Here is a 17,393-nt window from a genome sequence, read left to right on the forward strand (position 1 = left end):
GAATACATTTGTTTATGATTATTTGCGTAAATTCAGATACAGTGGTTTAGTTTCTGTTTAAAAAATCAGAAACAATGAGGTAGATGATCAAGAAAAAGTGTGTATTTTTTTTTTAATACAACTGTCATACAAGTCGGAGGTTTAACTAGCTATAAAACCAGGTTTAACCAACCACGTTCTTCGGAAAATGCATGTACCAAGTCAGGAATATGACAGTTGTTTTCCATTCGTTCCGTTGGTTGATAAAGTCTAACGTTTGATTTTGTCAGTTTTTATTGACCCCCACGTTTTGAATTTACCGTGGAGTTCGGTATTTTTGTTAATACTTTTTTAGTAAGATTTCTGCGTTGATAATCAGTTCTATTCTTTTATGAGACATTAATGACCACTACCAAGATGAAGCATGCTGCAGCTTAATATTATAAAATGCATAAAATGAAGAAAATGTTGTTGAAACCATGCTTCACCCACTGAATATGAAGTATTTATATCATTTAACTGTATTGTTTATGAATCCTGATTCCGTTTTACCTTTCACAATGACTAAAAGTTTTTAGTTTATAAGAGAGGATACTGAGAACTTAAAATATGAAAAACCCAATGTAAACGCGTTCTGTGATTGGTTATGTATCAAAGTATGATTGTATTATAGAGATAGGATTATGAATAAAAGGCATGTTTACAGTTAAAAAGATTACAAATTATCTGTATTAGTTTTACACGATAAAGTAATGATAATATTAAGGTGACATCTACTATTTAACAATAACCCTGCACCTACATCCCAGTCCTATTCTGTTTACCATTGTTTGTTTCGAAAACAACCACCTTTTATATGTTTTGATAAACTTGAAAAACACAAATAGCAGATGGCAGTTGCAGATCTTCATATTGTAACGCCCTGGTCGAGCATTACGAAGCTAAATATATCGAGATATATAACACGAGATACAGGATCAACCTTGGTAGCAGGCCTATCAATTACTCTTTCACTGGTAATTGTGAAACTTCAATGCATGGTAACTTGCAAATAACTTGGTTGCTCAACTGAGCAGTCTAGACACTGGTTTCTAATTCTTAATAAGATAAAAATATAACAAAAACAGTTATAAGTTTAATCAGTCATAAATATCAATAAATATCATAAATAAATGCTCCAGAGCGAGAAAACAATACAGGGACCCCCCCCCCCCCCCCCCCCCCCCCCCCCCCCCCCCCCCCCCCCCCCCCCAAATTGACGTTAATCGTCGTATGTAAACATGGAGAAAGTTGTAGTATTCGTAGTAAATGATATAGGTCACTTGGTCAGGTCATAAATATATATAAAATCGGGGTTATCATTAACCTGGTAATGGTTTTGAGTTGAAAGGTTCACAACTGGTTCGCTCTGGTTATGGTTTATGGAACTAAAATGGTCAAGGTTCCGTGAGCTGTAAACTGTCAGAATCGTCTGCAACAGCGTATTTATACTTCGGAAGTCCGCGGACACAGAAAGTGTGTCCGTTACTATAGGTGTAAGTGTGTCCGGCAAATTAACGTAGTGATTGGTTGTAAAATCACATGTACATGATAAGGGGTTCTGGAAACTTGGCCATTTCTGTCAATTTTGATTGGTCTTGATAACCGGACGTTCCTACGGCAATATGGTAAATGGCGCAAATACAAATAGAAATGCACAACTGTCGAGGGAAAAAGGGAGATATGGGTTTATCAAAGATAAACCTTAGGAAAAACATACCCTAGTTACAATATAGACCCTTAACGTAAATCGAGCAAGCAGGTGAGAAAACGAGACAAGCGATATACAGGTCAAACTAAAGCTGGGAACATGTCAAGGTACCCTCCTGGTCAAACAGTGAGAACGAACCCTGTCCTTATCATATTTTCCATTAACAATAATATAATATATACAGTACAGTATAATACGGCCGTGATACCTGAAATGGAAAGTGTTCATATGCACAGACCTTTCGTTCATAATATATACGCAACAGTGCAGCTCAGAGTAGCGGAATGCAAAAATAAAAGTGAAAGTAGAAATGAACTCTCTGAGAAACACAAGAAAAGAATGAAATATGATACATATAAACCTACTAGCCTTAACTCCTACCCTTAGGCATAACACTCCCCCACCAGGGTAAAAAGGGTTCGTCCTCGAACTAAAAATAAAAATAGGATACCTGCCTACCAAGCACTTACCTACCTTAAAAAATAAACCCTTACTCTTCTGTTAGTGCTGGCTGATCTGAAGTCCACATTTCCTTAAGTTCCAAAACGGTACCCTCGGATAGGTAACATCTGTCCTCCTTCATAATGGTTCTAACACACACAAGAACTAACTGTCTCTGGTACTTTGCCTTCTGAGAGGTTCTGCATAAGTTTACTTTCTCTTTTAAGGTGCTCGCTAATATATGATTGTTATATTGCGATGGGGCCCCAGCTAAAAATAATCTGGGGTCCAAGCATAGATGTTCATAATTATCTGTTGAAAGTGATAACGGTTTCATATTCCAAATATTTGTTGGTACAGTACAGTCTATTATAGATGTTTATAGTTAGTTTTGGGTTAAATTTAGTAGCAGGTTTAATATAAAGAAAGAAAAATGGCAGTTCCTTAATAGTTAGCTGTTTAGGAGATGCTGTAGATTCTTCTGTACTCGAAGTAGTGGTGAGGTCTAAAGTTGAAGCAGTGTCTGTTGGTTTCCTGGTCTTGGTTATGGTTATGGACAAATCTAAAATAATTGCTGAAGGTGATGGTTCTGCTGGTTCCTGAATATTGGTTACACATGGGGTAAGATCTAAGGACGATGGTTATACTGGTTCCTGAATATTAATTATAATTGTAGTAAAATCTAAAGGTGATGGTTCTGCGGGATCCTGAATGTTGGTATACTTGTTTTTAAATTTAAAGATGATGCATCTGCTGGTTTCTGAAAGTTGGTTTTACATGAGGTAAAATCTAAAGATGATTGTTCTGTTAGTTCAATGTCAATGGAAAAGGTATCAGGTGAATTTACATGTGAAAGGTATTTGGCGAAAAGTTGATCTGATGGAATGACAGCCTCAGGTGGTGGTTCCTCATTTAACAGCTGTCTCTGCGATGGAGGTCAGAAAAATCTGGCATGCTGGCGTCCAGAAATTCAGTAAGTTGTATAGTAGTTTCTGTGAGTATATTCAGCGGTCTGATCTCTAGGGTATATTCCTCCCTCCCACAAACGTAACTACTTCTTCCTGTCATCAGATTTGTGTATTTGTCAAGATATTTCTCGTGTTGGCTGACCCTGTACCCGTCACACTTTGGTTTTGAATATGGACACCACCGGCACTTTATAAACTCTTGACTGTGGGACCTCCTGATATGTCTTTGGAGGCTGTTTCTAACTGGAAAACGCTTCCCACAGTCATTGTATTGGTATAGATAGTTGTTGTCTGTTTTAAGTAAATCACTCATACTACAAAATATAAAATAAAAACTTTTTTTAACACACAGGACCTCTAAGGTTCTGGTAGGGAGTTATCCTATCCCTAGTTAAACTTATTATTTTAACAGCATCAATATATATACAGGAATATGAACATATATATATATTTATATATATAATTACATACAAGAAAACAAATGTCTGGTTGGTTTAACTTCTTCAAATAGAATATAAATGGGTTTTTAATGACGCATATCATGTTTACAACATGTTGTATAAATAAGTTAAATCACTGGTAATGTGAATTATTAAAAACAAGGTATACACCTTCATATATACACGTACAATGCACATATATGAATAATTAATCACTTTAAAAAAAATGCACCAACTTTGTATGGTGTTGATTTTCATTCGGTCACTGGTATCATGACTATCAGCTTTGTTTACACTATATGTGTATATAATTTAATTTTGGATGTAACGCGTCTGCTGATTGGCTGACGTTGTTTTGTTTATCAGCTCATAGACATAATTTAGTCATGTGACCGTGACGTCAGCAACGTTTTTTCATTGTTTACTCCGGTTTAAAATGGAATTTAGAATTAAATTATAAGAAATAACTGTAATATTTTATCTGTCTATTCGAAATAACATAAAAAATGTGATGCACACTTTAAAATAACCCGCTACGCGGGTTATTCAGTGTGCATCACATTTTTGATGTTATTTCTTCATAGACAGAAAAAATATTACAGTTATCCCTTAAATATAGCTCAAGTATAACTTTTGTTTTTTTTTTCTTTTGAGACATATCACACAAGAAATCTTTGGTATTCATAAATAAATGTTTCAATCGAAATTAAAGGTTCTCACTTCATTAATATTCAGGTAATTGAGCTACTAACAACAATGAATATAACAATAACACATTGAATATCACTCAAATTAATGGTAATACTAAACATATCTATAATGTAATAATATCAGTCATGGTCTGTCTGTGCTCTGTCTAATTAGTCCCCTACCGTCTGTCTGTCTGTCTGTCGTCTGTCTGTCCTTCTGTCAGTCCGGCAAATCAGTTTTCCACACTTTTTTTCTTCATGCTTGAAGATATTGATTTGATATTTTGTATATTGTTTTATCATGACAAGTTACAGATCAAGTTCGAATTTTGTTCCGGTCTGATAATTGTGTGCAGAGTTATGGTCCTTGGACTTGGAAAATTCACTCAAATATTCAGTTTTCCGCACTTTTTTTCGTCATGCTTAAAGCTATCGATTTGATAATTGGTATATAGTTATATCATGACAAGTTACAGACCAAGTTTGAATTTTGTTACGGTTTGATGATTTTTTGCAGAGTTATGGTCCTTGGACTTAGAAAATTCACTTAAATTATCAGTTTTCCGCACTTTTTTTCGTCATGCTTGAAGATATTGACTTGATATTTGTTATATAGTTTACACCATGACAAGTTATAGATCAAGTTAGCATTTTGTTCCAGTACAATTAATTTTTAACCGGTAGGGAACTATGTATTGCCATGCAATACTCTCAGAATGCTTGTTTATTCTTGACTCGATCGATCGAAGTCTGGTATTTTTGGCTTGTTCCCCTAATGGTTGATACCACCTTTTCATATTCCATTGAAAAGGTTCTAGTCTGTTCACATGAACAACTTTAAATTTGACTTTTGGACCTTCCTGAATTTTATATAAAACATCTGAAAGCACTTAAAAAACAGTAAAGGGGCCGTACCACAGCATTTGAAATTAAGTGAATGTCCTTTATATTTCCTGGGGTCAAGTAGGAGTACTTCGTCTCCTGCTTTAAATTTGGGAAAAGTACAAGATAGTTCATAACACCTCTTTTGTCGATAACTTGCACTATCAAGACGGTCTCTCAACACTTCATGGACCTTTTCTATTTGGTCGGTTAACTGATCAACATAGTTACAGTATGTTTGTTAGGTTAAATTCCACAAGCCCCCACAAAATTAAATCTATTGGCAGCCTTACTTCTCTGCCCATCATCATGAAACATGATCTTTCTCCCAAGGTTTCATGAACCGATGACCTATAAGTCATCGTAAGGTACGGAAAATATATGGTACCAGTCCTTTTGGTGTTTAGCAATAAATTTGCTAATCATGTCTTCAATGGTTCGATTTATTCTTTCCACCAATCATGAACTTTGGGGGTGAAATGGACTATTTCTGGTTTTGTCAATATTTAATTTCTTACACAATTGTATAAACAGGTCAAAGGTATATTGAGATCCCTGATCGGTATGTATTTGTAGGGGTAGACCATAACGGCATACAAATTCTTTTAACAGCTTATCTGCCACAGTTTTGGATTCAATTTCAAACTCAATATGCTTCTGCATATCAGGTAAAATAATCTGTCACTACAATAATATAGTTGTTGCCCTTATAGGTCCTGGTCACTGGACCCAAGATATCAATAGATCTTCTTTCTAAATGTTCCTCAACAACATAAGTCTTCATTTGTCATTTGGTATGATGGGAAGGTTGATTCTTTTTTTGACACTCAATGCAACGCTTACAAAACCTTTCTAGAAAATTGATATACCCTGCCCAATAAAACCTATGCCTAATTCTGGCAATAGTGCCACGCTGCCTCCCTGGTGCTAGAGTCGGCCACCAGAGAACACAGGGTCACAAAGAAAAAGAGAGTAAAAGGATCTATAAAGTGTAAGGTTCGACGTCCACTGTTTACCGCCGAACCAAAACACGTTACAGAAAGGGAAATCGTATACTTGTGGTTATATATATATATACTCAGTTGTTAAATAAAATATCTGAATAAAATAAAGTTTCATATTTTATTAATATCGAAAATAATCCACGACGGAGAGAATGGGTCTTGCAGGCTCTGTCACTGGTCTGTTCGGGTCCCCGGTAATGGTTGGTCTTACAGTATACAAACAAACTTTTGATAATAATCAGCTAATAATATATAATTCAACAGTTAAGTAACCCAGTGGTCCCTTATTTGGACTCTTTCAATAATCCCAATTTAAGGATATTATCACAATTTCACAGTATTCAACATCGACTTATCATCATAAAACATCTAAAACAAATATTAAATACAGAAAGCAACAATTTTACTCCCGTCACCCACAACCTTAGCACCGTCACCGGCAACCTTAGCACCGACCACCGTCACCGACAACCTTAATTATTTAGCACCGTCACCCACAACCTTAGCACCGTCACCGACAACCTTAATTATTTAGCACCGTCACCGACAACCTTAATTATTTAGCACCGTCACCCACAACCTTAGCACCGTCACCGACAACCTTAGCACCGTCACCGGCAACCTGATTTAGCACCGGCACCGACCACCTTAAATAAAAACAAAATTAAATATTATTATATACCGTATTTACTAACTTTCAACACTTGATTATAATTATCAGACATCTCTATTTGAATTTGCCGCTCTCTAACTTTTCCAACCCAACAATCTCTCGGTTCTGGTGTTGCTTTTTCTTTTATACTTCCGACTGACCAATGGCAGAGCTTGTTACATATTGTTTACCAATCGGCAACCATGGATCATACAAGGGAAGTTCCCGCAATGTTGATATTATTTGTAAACATGGAGTAATCTTCATCAATAAAGATGGTTTTCAACTTTAAATTTATTAGTAGATCATTAGAAGACATTAGTCTGGGTTTATTTTCAAACCAGGTAACTAACAAATGCAAATATTTCCTTTTGGTGCTAATATTTTAAGTGCGCAAATGAGAATTAAATCTCACGGAACAATTGTCAATCTTTATTTTAACACACCAATCTCTCCACGAGTCTTTCATGCAGTTTTAATTATATTTTATAGCCGATACCAATCTAGCGAACTAACGTGGATATTCTGTTTATTATGTCATAAACAAGTATGACGAGCTTTTGCCGTAAGGATACAGAGAAAATATGGAGGCCGTACGTGAAACAAAACTTCTTGACATACACAAATCTACTGTGTTTTAGTAATCACACCTTGAAACAACAGCCAAAATAACCAATTGTAGTTCTTATATTAGTTCCAACATTGAACCTCTCATTAACATCTACCCCTTATTCTCCATAATTTCAAGAAACTATCAAGACAAAGGTTTACTATAAAAAGGGGGGAAGGCCGGCATTACATTGCCCCCACCTTTAAGGATTTGGTCCCCAAATAAATTCGTCTGTAAGGCTTAATTTGACCACAACCAATTTATTCGTTTTGAAGAACATACAACTAAATTTTCACCAATACTTATTTTTCCGGTATATCATCCTACACAAACAGGACTTTAGTACTTTGATTTTTTTTTTTTTTATTATTGTATCTTCCAAAGACACAAATCACTACAATAATCAACAATAAACAATTAATAAATTAACAGTCCTCCTTCAATACATCAATATCCATTCATCTTGCACACACACATGTCATTAAGTCTCTCTTCAACAGCCACAATAAGTCCCGACAGCTGATAGTATTTAGCCTCTAGCATCAGTTCATGTAAATAGTTTGACTCCCTTGGAAGGTAACGTTTCTCTACATTACAGTTGTTGCGAAGGTAATTCAAAATGATTTTGAAGTGGGCTGGATCTCGATCAAAGAAATACACGTTCTTGGATGGCCTAAACGGACTTAAAGGTTGAAGCATTAAAGCAAAAACACATGACGGGTCAGCTCTTAGTGTAGTTTTGCTGGTTTCAAATCTCAACCCACCAATATTTAAAGTAATGATATTTTCTTGTGTGTCTTGTAACGTTTGCAAAAATGTTTCTACTTGCGCCGCGGAGGTACTCATAACTACAGTTCTATCTAATTTGGGAGCTTCTTCTATCACACTAATTTGTTCCACTGTCCTTTCTCTACCAATCTCTATGTTGTCTACCTCTTTCTTATCAACTTCCCCGGATTTGTTTCTGTCCGACTTATCTGACGAGGAGGATGAGGAAGAGGAACTGGATGAGCCTGATGAAGATGAAGAAGAGGATCTCTGTCTTGATGAGGTCTTTTCTTTTCTCTCCTTATCCAGACTGGATCTTTCAGTATCTGATACATGAATGTCTAGATCCAAATTAACAATTTTTTTCTCAGCTCTACTACGTTTACCCTCATCCTCAGAATCCAAGCAGATTGTGATATTGTCCCCTATTTCACTGGATAAATCTTGCAATACCGATCTTATTTTAGCCAATTTTCGTTCTTTGGTATCAAGTAGCAGTGGTATTTTAGCCTGACTTTGCCCCTGTATCTCATTTTCATTATCATTAACAGCAGTTCTGTCTCTTTTTCTTCCTTCTGTCTCGTCTTTCTTTGTTTCCACTCGGTTGTACGTTTTCTCTGATCTGTTGGTTCTCATGCTCCTGACTGATCCCTCAATACTATTTCTCCTTCTATAATTTAATATTGGAATTTCTTTCCCATCTGTATCTACCAGTTTTATTTTCTTGATTAACTCTTCAACTTTATATAATTCCATCTCTTCTTCTGCTTCTTTTCCTCTAGACCCGGTTTTGTTATTAAAACATAACATTTCCTTATCCGAGATCTTACATCCATGTGAAGAACTTCTCCTCTGGAAGATCTTCTTGCATTCTGGGCATTTCCAACCATAATCGCTATGCCTCTCTAATACATGCCTTTCTACCAGCCAACGTTTTTCAAAGCTCATATCATTACATACGGCACATATCCATTTGTTCTGAAAATACATAAAATGCACAATAATAAATCCAATGTTTGATTTATACTGATTCATAGAAGAAGCAATCTTGAAATAAATATGAATATTTAGTTACTTTTCTGTTTGTTTCAACAATTTGATGTCAACATTTAAGTTTATGTAGGCGTATAAATATATATACGTACATATATATACAAGTCTGAATTGAAACCAACGCTCAAACCTATGATTGTGTAGGATAAAAACCGCAATTATTTTATACGTGTGCATGCAAAAGTCTTGTTAGAGCCATACATTTTATTTACAGTATCTACTGTATTTTCTTCATCTTAATATGAGAAAATATAAACTTCATATCTACCAAAACTACCCTTTGCATTAACATATAAAACTAAACACTTTTTATTCCTATCTAAGGAAGATTAGAAATATAGACGAAAAGAAAACGAACATATTTATTATTCACGAAGCTCCAATAGTAACCATTCCTTCGTCACTATATTATATTAAACTATTAAACCTTTAGTCATCAAATAACATCACACTCGAAAAGTAGGTATATACTAACAATATTAAAGTCATATTTACAACAATCTGTCTAATTCCACACACAAAAAAAAAACTAACAACAACCAACCAATACAACTTATCAAAATAATCAAATTCTACGTCATACAGTCTACTGAAACCAAGTAGGCTTATTGTCACCGTCATAAAGTTTTAATTTGTCGTGATGGACAACTTTGGCCTGACTTTTTGGACTTTGTTTTATTCTATACAGTACGTCATTAAGCTTGGAAACAATCACATAAGGACCATGCCAAGGTCTCTGAAGTTTTGGATTTCTCCCAACTTTGCGCCGATATTGGTAGTACCATACCGGGTCACCCACCTTGTATTGATTTTGATGTATTTTATGATCATACACCTTCTTCATCGAATTACAAGATATATTCATATTTCTACGGGCTAGCTCATGAACAAGCGCTAGGGCCTGTTCCAACTCGTGTAAGTAATCCTCCGACGGTTGATGATTTAAATCATCGAATTTATTTAAAGGCCTTCCGAGAACAAGGTCGACCGGAAGATTAATATCACGTCCAAACATCATTTGACAAGGAGTAACACCAGTTGTCTCATGCTCCGATGAACGATAAGCCATCATAATAAGGGGAACATATTGATCCCAGTCCTTTTGGTGTACAGACACAAAAGAAGACAACATATTTTCTATCGTTCTCATGAAACGCTCCACCATACCATCAGACTGGGGCCGCATTACTGTGGTCCGAGTTTTATCAATATCTAAAATTCTACATAGTTCTCTAAATAATCGAGATTCAAAATTTGCTCCCTGGTCCGTATGTACTTGCATGGGTACACCAAATATTGTAATGAAGTTGTCAACAAAGCTTCTAGCCACCGTCTCTGCCTCTTGATTCCGAATAGGAATTGCCTGAATAAACTTTGTAAAGTAGTCTCCAATAACGAGTAAATACTTATTACCCTTATCAGAAGTTGGAAGAGGGCCCATTATATCAAGTGCGACCCTTTCAAGGGGGGCTCCAACGTTGTACTGGCGCATTGGTGCCTTTGGCTTTCGTATAGGCGCTTTTCTGCTAGCGCATATGTCACATTTGCGACACCAATTTTCTACATATTTACGAAGTCCAAACCAAAAGTATCGTTGTCGCACTTTACTCAGAGTCTTTTTAACCCCCAGATGACCACCCGTTGGACTATCGTGTAATTGTGCTAGAACAAATTTCTTTAAATTTTCTGGGATAACTATCTGCCAGGTAATCTCGTCCCCATTTTCATTCTCCCACTTTCTATATAGGACCCCATCTTTAATTACAAAAGAATCGAGTCTGTTCCAGTAGTGTTTAACTTCTGGACTAAATTTCGAGACAACAGACCACTCGGGTTTGTTGGTATTGTCTTTCCACTGACGTACAAGTGTTAAAATTGCGTCTTGTTTTTGTTCATTTTGTATATCCAAGTTCTGACCTAATGGATTATTAACCTCTGTGTTTATAATCTCATTGTTATTCAACTGACCATCTGTACTTTTCATACTTCTTGTTACAACACGTACTGTAGTACCCTTTTCACCCTCATTTACTGGTGATAACTTAGGTATTTTCTGTAGTAACCTAATATTTTTATCTGAATTTATTTTGTTTGATTTTGCACCCGAAAATTTATCAACCGACAGTGCCTTGTCTTGTATGTTTTCATTTGAGCGATCAATTTTGCCGCCGTACACGCATCTCTCATCAGTAAATGCCTCTTTGTGTACAACCTCGATTGGCAGTTTGCTACATGATTGCTCATAATTAATTTCTTTCAAATCTAAGGGACTGTTTGACACTGGTTCACCGACAGTTACTGAATCATTGTCTTGGGCTATTACCCCGACAACCGATATGCGTTCTGTGGTCTCTTTGCGTGAGCAGTGAGAACAATCGTCCCTACAGGGTCTTCGACTTAATGCGTCAGCATTGGAATGAACCCGTCCTGGTCTATGCACAATTGAAAAATTATAACTTCCTAGTATTTCCAACCAACGAGCCAACTGACCTTCTGGGTTTTTAAAATTCACTAGCCAGCGAAGTGACCCATGGTCAGTACGAACCGTAAATTTACGACCATACAAGTAATGATGAAAATTTTGGACCGCCCGAACAATGGCCAGAAGTTCTTTTCGTGTAATACAATAATTTCTCTCACATTTAGAAAAAGTTTTGCTATGGTAAGCGATGGGTCGTTCAAAACCGTCTTGCATTTGTGATAGTACTGCCCCCATACCAACAGCGCTAGCGTCACAATCCAGAATAAATTCTCCATTGTTTAATGGATAGCCCAGAACCGGGGCAGTTATTAACAAATCTTTTAGTTTTTCAAAGGCCTCTTGACAACCGTCAGACCAACTAAATCTCTTACCCTTTTCCGTTAATTGATGCAAAGGTTTAGCTATAGTGGCGAAATTTTTTACAAATCGCCTATAGTACGAACAGAGCCCAATAAATGATCTTACTTCCCGCACATTTTTAGGAACCGGCCAGTCGCGTACTGCTTTGATTTTTGAATCATCAGTACTTATCCCCTCTTGCGTAATATGGTGACCTAAGAAAGTGACCTCCTTTTGTGTTATAACACATTTACCAGGGTGTAACTTGAGATTTGATTCCCTTAGACGGTCACATACTTCACTTAAATTCCTTATGTGCTCGTCAAAGTCCTTTGAAAAGACGATAATATCGTCCAGATAAACTAAGCAAATTTTCCAAGTAAGCCCTGAAAATATTCGTTCCACCAACCGTTCGAAAGTGGCTGGTGCTCCACTTAGTCCAAAACATAATACTTTGAATTGCCATAACCCACTTCCAGGAATTGCAAAGGCAGTTTTCTCCCTGTCGCTTTCTTCAAGGCCGCACTGCCAATAACCAGACCTCATGTCTAAAGTGGAAAACCAGCTGTTCCCGCTCAGTGCGTCGAGCGTATCGTCTATTCTCGGAATAGGTTGGCAATCATTTAAAGTTAGAGAATTTAATTTACGAAAATCACAACAAAAGCGAATGCTTTGATCTGTTTTGGTTACCATGACAACAGGTGAACACCAAGCACTATTAGAGGGTTCAATGATACCCCGTGCCGACATTGTCTCAATTTCTTTTTGTGCAGCTTCGCGCTTCGCCAAGGGCAGTCGATAAGGCCTTTGCTTTATAGGTTTTGCATCCCCTGTATTTATCTTGTGTTTAATTAATTCAGTATAACCTATGTCTGAAGAAGATTTTGAGAAAACAACCTGATAAGAACACAAAAATTCTTTCAGTTGATCCCTATTTTCTTCTTTTTAAACCTACGGAACCCTTATTAAACACTTCAACCAAGTGTTCAGGTAGTTCACTATCAGATGTTCCCCTAACACAGTTCACCGAATTCTGTTGTTTATTACATGAGATAACCGTCTCTATTTCTACTGGTTCAAAAATGCCTGCTACCGTATTTTTATGAATTTTTACAGGTGTTTCGCTAAAATTAGCAATTCTTAATGGTATAAGGTTACTACTTTGCTGTACAACAGCCCTGGCTATCAATAGTCCAGTTTTTCCTAAAAAATTCTCATCAGTTTCAACAATTCCAACCGAATTGTATTTAACTCGACCACATGCTTTGCCTTTAATTATCATTTCACTCCGCGGCGGAACTTCAACAGTTTCCGCTACGGAGATTTTACAACACGAGGCCTCACCTCTGTTCGTGAAACAAGGAATAAACTCATCCTTAATTCGTAGACAACCCTTAGTAAAAAGGATATCCACATGATATTTGATCATAAAATCTGTTCCGAGAATTGCGGCATCCTTTATTTCCGCCAATAAAAATTCATGCTTGAACAACTGATTATCTAACATTATTTCTAAATTCACCTTCCCTAAAAATTCGGAAGCATCTCCCGTTGCGGTCAGTAAATTCATTCTAACGGGCGTAACTTGGGGTCGTAGTTCTGGTGCAATACTATCAAAAATATCTTTCTTTAATATTGACACACTTGCACCAGAATCAACTAGTGTAGGGACCTTTAATGAATTAATAGTAGCCAAAACAAAACAACCGTTCTCCTGACCCCAAGTAACGTTTGAAATGATAGTGTTGGGTCTTTTTACTGCTGCCGGGAATTGACCCTCGTTCCCGACATTTGCTCGTTTTCCGACCTACGGAATCCCCCTCTGTTATTGTTAAAATTTCTATTGAAATTATTTTGATTTCTTCTATGATTATTTTCTCCTCTGAATTGCTGGCCATTTAGATTTTTGATATTAACTACTTCGCTTGTCAAAGATTTAATGCCTTGTTTAATTTCATTAATTTCCCGTTTCAGACTATGATCTTGAACGGTTTCAGTATCGACCGTACGAACGTTACGACCTTTCTGTCTATCAGCAACTCGTAAGGCCTCAAGTCTCACGGCAATATTCTCGGCCTCATTGATTGATTTTGGTCCAACCTCCCTCAACCTGAGTCGTACTTCCGTCTCAGGTATTGCATCAATAAAATAATCTAAAGCTAACGTGTCCCTAACCAATGGAGAAGTGCCAGGATAAGCCCGACGTGTTAGTTTTTTTATAGCCTGAGCTAATTCAGGCAGAGTTTCATTTCTTAAACGTACTCGTGTTTGCAACTCTGCTCTAAATACTTCAGCTCTATTGACTGAACCAAACCTATTCTTAAGAGATGTGACCAAGCTGTCAAAATTGTGACGTTCCTCTTCCGTGATCTCATTAAGAATTGCCCGTGCTCCGCCAGACAAACTACTAGCTAATAACAAAGCTTTTATTTTTTAACTCCAATTATGCAATTCTGCTAACAAATTAAATTGCGTTAAATACTCTTCTAAATCATCATTACCGTCATACATTTGGGGTTTTATTTTACAACTCAATTCATATTTGCCATTTGACCTATCGTTATCAACTAAATTACTGTTATTACTGATGTCTGCCCTTCCTTTAGTAATTTTTGGTGAACTTATTACGTCCCTACTACTATTTTCAGAAGGTCTACTTGAGATTGTGGAGACAAGTCTCGTTTCAAAATTTGAAAACATTTCTTGCATTCTATTGGTGAAATCGGACATACATTGGTCCATTACCCTTCTCATTTCCAGTCTAGTCTCTGCAACCATTCTCTCCGTTGCTCCTTCACTTCTAGACATTCTAACAGGAGAACTTTCAAAATTATTTTCAGGTAGCGTTTCTTCATCGTCCTCCCTTTTGTCTAAATGGGGCTTGAACGAAATAACATCCGAATCGTCCATACTTTACAAAATAAAGGCCTAATACAACCAAACTGTGTCAATTCAAACTTTCAACACGACTCTACTTTAAAATCCCACCGCTGCCACCAAATTGCCACGCTGCCTCCCTGGTGCTAGAGTCGGCCACCAGAGAACACAGGGTCACAAAGAAAAAGAGAGTAAAAGGATCTATAAAGTGTAAGGTTCGACGTCCACTGTTTACCGCCGAACCAAAACACGTTACAGAAAGGGAAATCGTATACTTGTGGTTATATATATATATACTCAGTTGTTAAATAAAATATCTGAATAAAATAAAGTTTCATATTTTATTAATATCGAAAATAATCCACGACGGAGAGAATGGGTCTTGCAGGCTCTGTCACTGGTCTGTTCGGGTCCCCGGTAATGGTTGGTCTTACAGTATACAAACAAACTTTTGATAATAATCAGCTAATAATATATAATTCAACAGTTAAGTAACCCAGTGGTCCCTTATTTGGACTCTTTCAATAATCCCAATTTAAGGATATTATCACAATTTCACAGTATTCAACATCGACTTATCATCATAAAACATCTAAAACAAATATTAAATACAGAAAGCAACAATTTTACTCCCGTCACCCACAACCTTAGCACCGTCACCGGCAACCTTAGCACCGACCACCGTCACCGACAACCTTAATTATTTAGCACCGTCACCCACAACCTTAGCACCGTCACCGACAACCTTAATTATTTAGCACCGTCACCGACAACCTTAATTATTTAGCACCGTCACCCACAACCTTAGCACCGTCACCGACAACCTTAGCACCGTCACCGGCAACCTGATTTAGCACCGGCACCGACCACCTTAAATAAAAACAAAATTAAATATTATTATATACCGTATTTACTAACTTTCAACACTTGATTATAATTATCAGACATCTCTATTTGAATTTGCCGCTCTCTAACTTTTCCAACCCAACAATCTCTCGGTTCTGGTGTTGCTTTTTCTTTTATACTTCCGACTGACCAATGGCAGAGCTTGTTACATATTGTTTACCAATCGGCAACCATGGATCATACAAGGGAAGTTCCCGCAATGTTGATATTATTTGTAAACATGGAGTAATCTTCATCAATAAAGATGGTTTTCAACTTTAAATTTATTAGTAGATCATTAGAAGACATTAGTCTGGGTTTATTTTCAAACCAGGTAACTAACAAATGCAAATGTTTCCTTTTGGTGCTAATATTTTAAGTGCGCAAATGAGAATTAAATCTCACGGAACAATTGTCAATCTTTATTTAACACACCAATCTCTCCACGAGTCTTTCATGCAGTTTTAATTATATTTTATAGCCGATACCAATCTAGCGAACTAACGTGGATATTCTGTTTATTATGTCATAAACAAGTATGACGAGCTTTTGCCGTAAGGATACAGAGAAAATATGGAGGCCGTGCGTGAAACAAAACTTCTTGACATACACAAATCTACTGTGTTTTAGTAATCACACCTTGAAACAACAGCCAAAATAACCAATTGTAGTTCTTATATTAGTTCCAACATTGAACCTCTCATTAACATCTACCCCTTATTCTCCATAATTTCAAGAAACTATCAAGACAAAGGTTTACTATAAAAAGGGGGGAAGGCCGGCATTACAATAGTACGTTTGAACCCTAAATGACCCCCTAATTGGTCATTTTGTAACACGAGTAACACATGGTTTCTATCTGCACTAAGTAAAATATATTGTTATGTTTCTTCTTTGGTTGTGGCATTTTCCCACTTCCTTTAAAGTATTCCATCTTTGATTATAAGTCTATCCCATTGACTCCAATAGGTTTTATGATTTTGACTGAGATGTGAAATATCAGGCCACTTTGGTTTTTCTCATGACTTTTCCAAGTCAATATTTTAAGAATAACAGGGTCTTCTAATTGGGCTTGTTTAAAATCTTCAGGGGTCTTCTGGTCATACCAATTGGTAGTACAGGAACATCTTCAGTTTCATTTTCATCCAACCTATCTATCGACCTTATTGCTGGATTTTCTATTTGGTAATTTTCCTCTGTAATATCCCTAGTATCACAGTGATTACTATTTATACACGGCCGTCTAGATCAGCATCATCGTTTTCATGCTTTAAACCAGCACGGTGCTTTATAATGAAAGTATAGGTTCCTAATATTTCTAGCCAACGGGCTAATTTGCCTTCAGGGTTTTTAAAATACTTGAGCCAGTTTAGGGCTCCATGGTCAGTTCTCACTGTGAAATTGACTCCGTACAAATAATGATGAATTTGTTTCACAGCTTAAACAATAGTTAATGATTCCCTTCTAGTGATACACTAATGACGTTCAGTTTTCTATAAAGTACGACTGTAATAAGCAATAACACATTTTTTGCCGTCATCACTGATTTGGGATAAAACTGCCCCCACCTCTGT

The 17,393-nt window shown here is 36.6% G+C and overlaps 2 protein-coding genes across 3 annotated transcripts in view; both read right to left on the reverse strand.

Annotated features, from left to right (window-relative positions):
* LOC127708950 (uncharacterized) overlaps positions 1–17,393 on the reverse strand; it is a 172,971-nt gene that overhangs the window by 42,868 nt on the left and 112,710 nt on the right. The window lies entirely within an intron of this gene.
* On the reverse strand, positions 6,050–9,372 carry LOC127708949 (serrate RNA effector molecule homolog). The gene is made up of 2 exons (XM_052214153.1): positions 6,734–9,372; positions 6,050–6,675 (listed from the first exon to the last, which is right to left on the reverse strand). The coding sequence occupies exon 1, from the start codon at positions 9,216–9,218 to the stop codon at positions 7,863–7,865; it is 1,356 nt and encodes a 451-aa protein (XP_052070113.1). The 5' UTR covers positions 9,219–9,372; the 3' UTR covers positions 6,050–6,675; positions 6,734–7,862.

Source organism: Mytilus californianus, unplaced genomic scaffold (genome assembly GCF_021869535.1).
Source record: "Mytilus californianus isolate M0D057914Y unplaced genomic scaffold, xbMytCali1.0.p SCAF_7, whole genome shotgun sequence".
NCBI classification, from domain to species: Eukaryota; Metazoa; Mollusca; class Bivalvia; order Mytilida; family Mytilidae; genus Mytilus; species Mytilus californianus.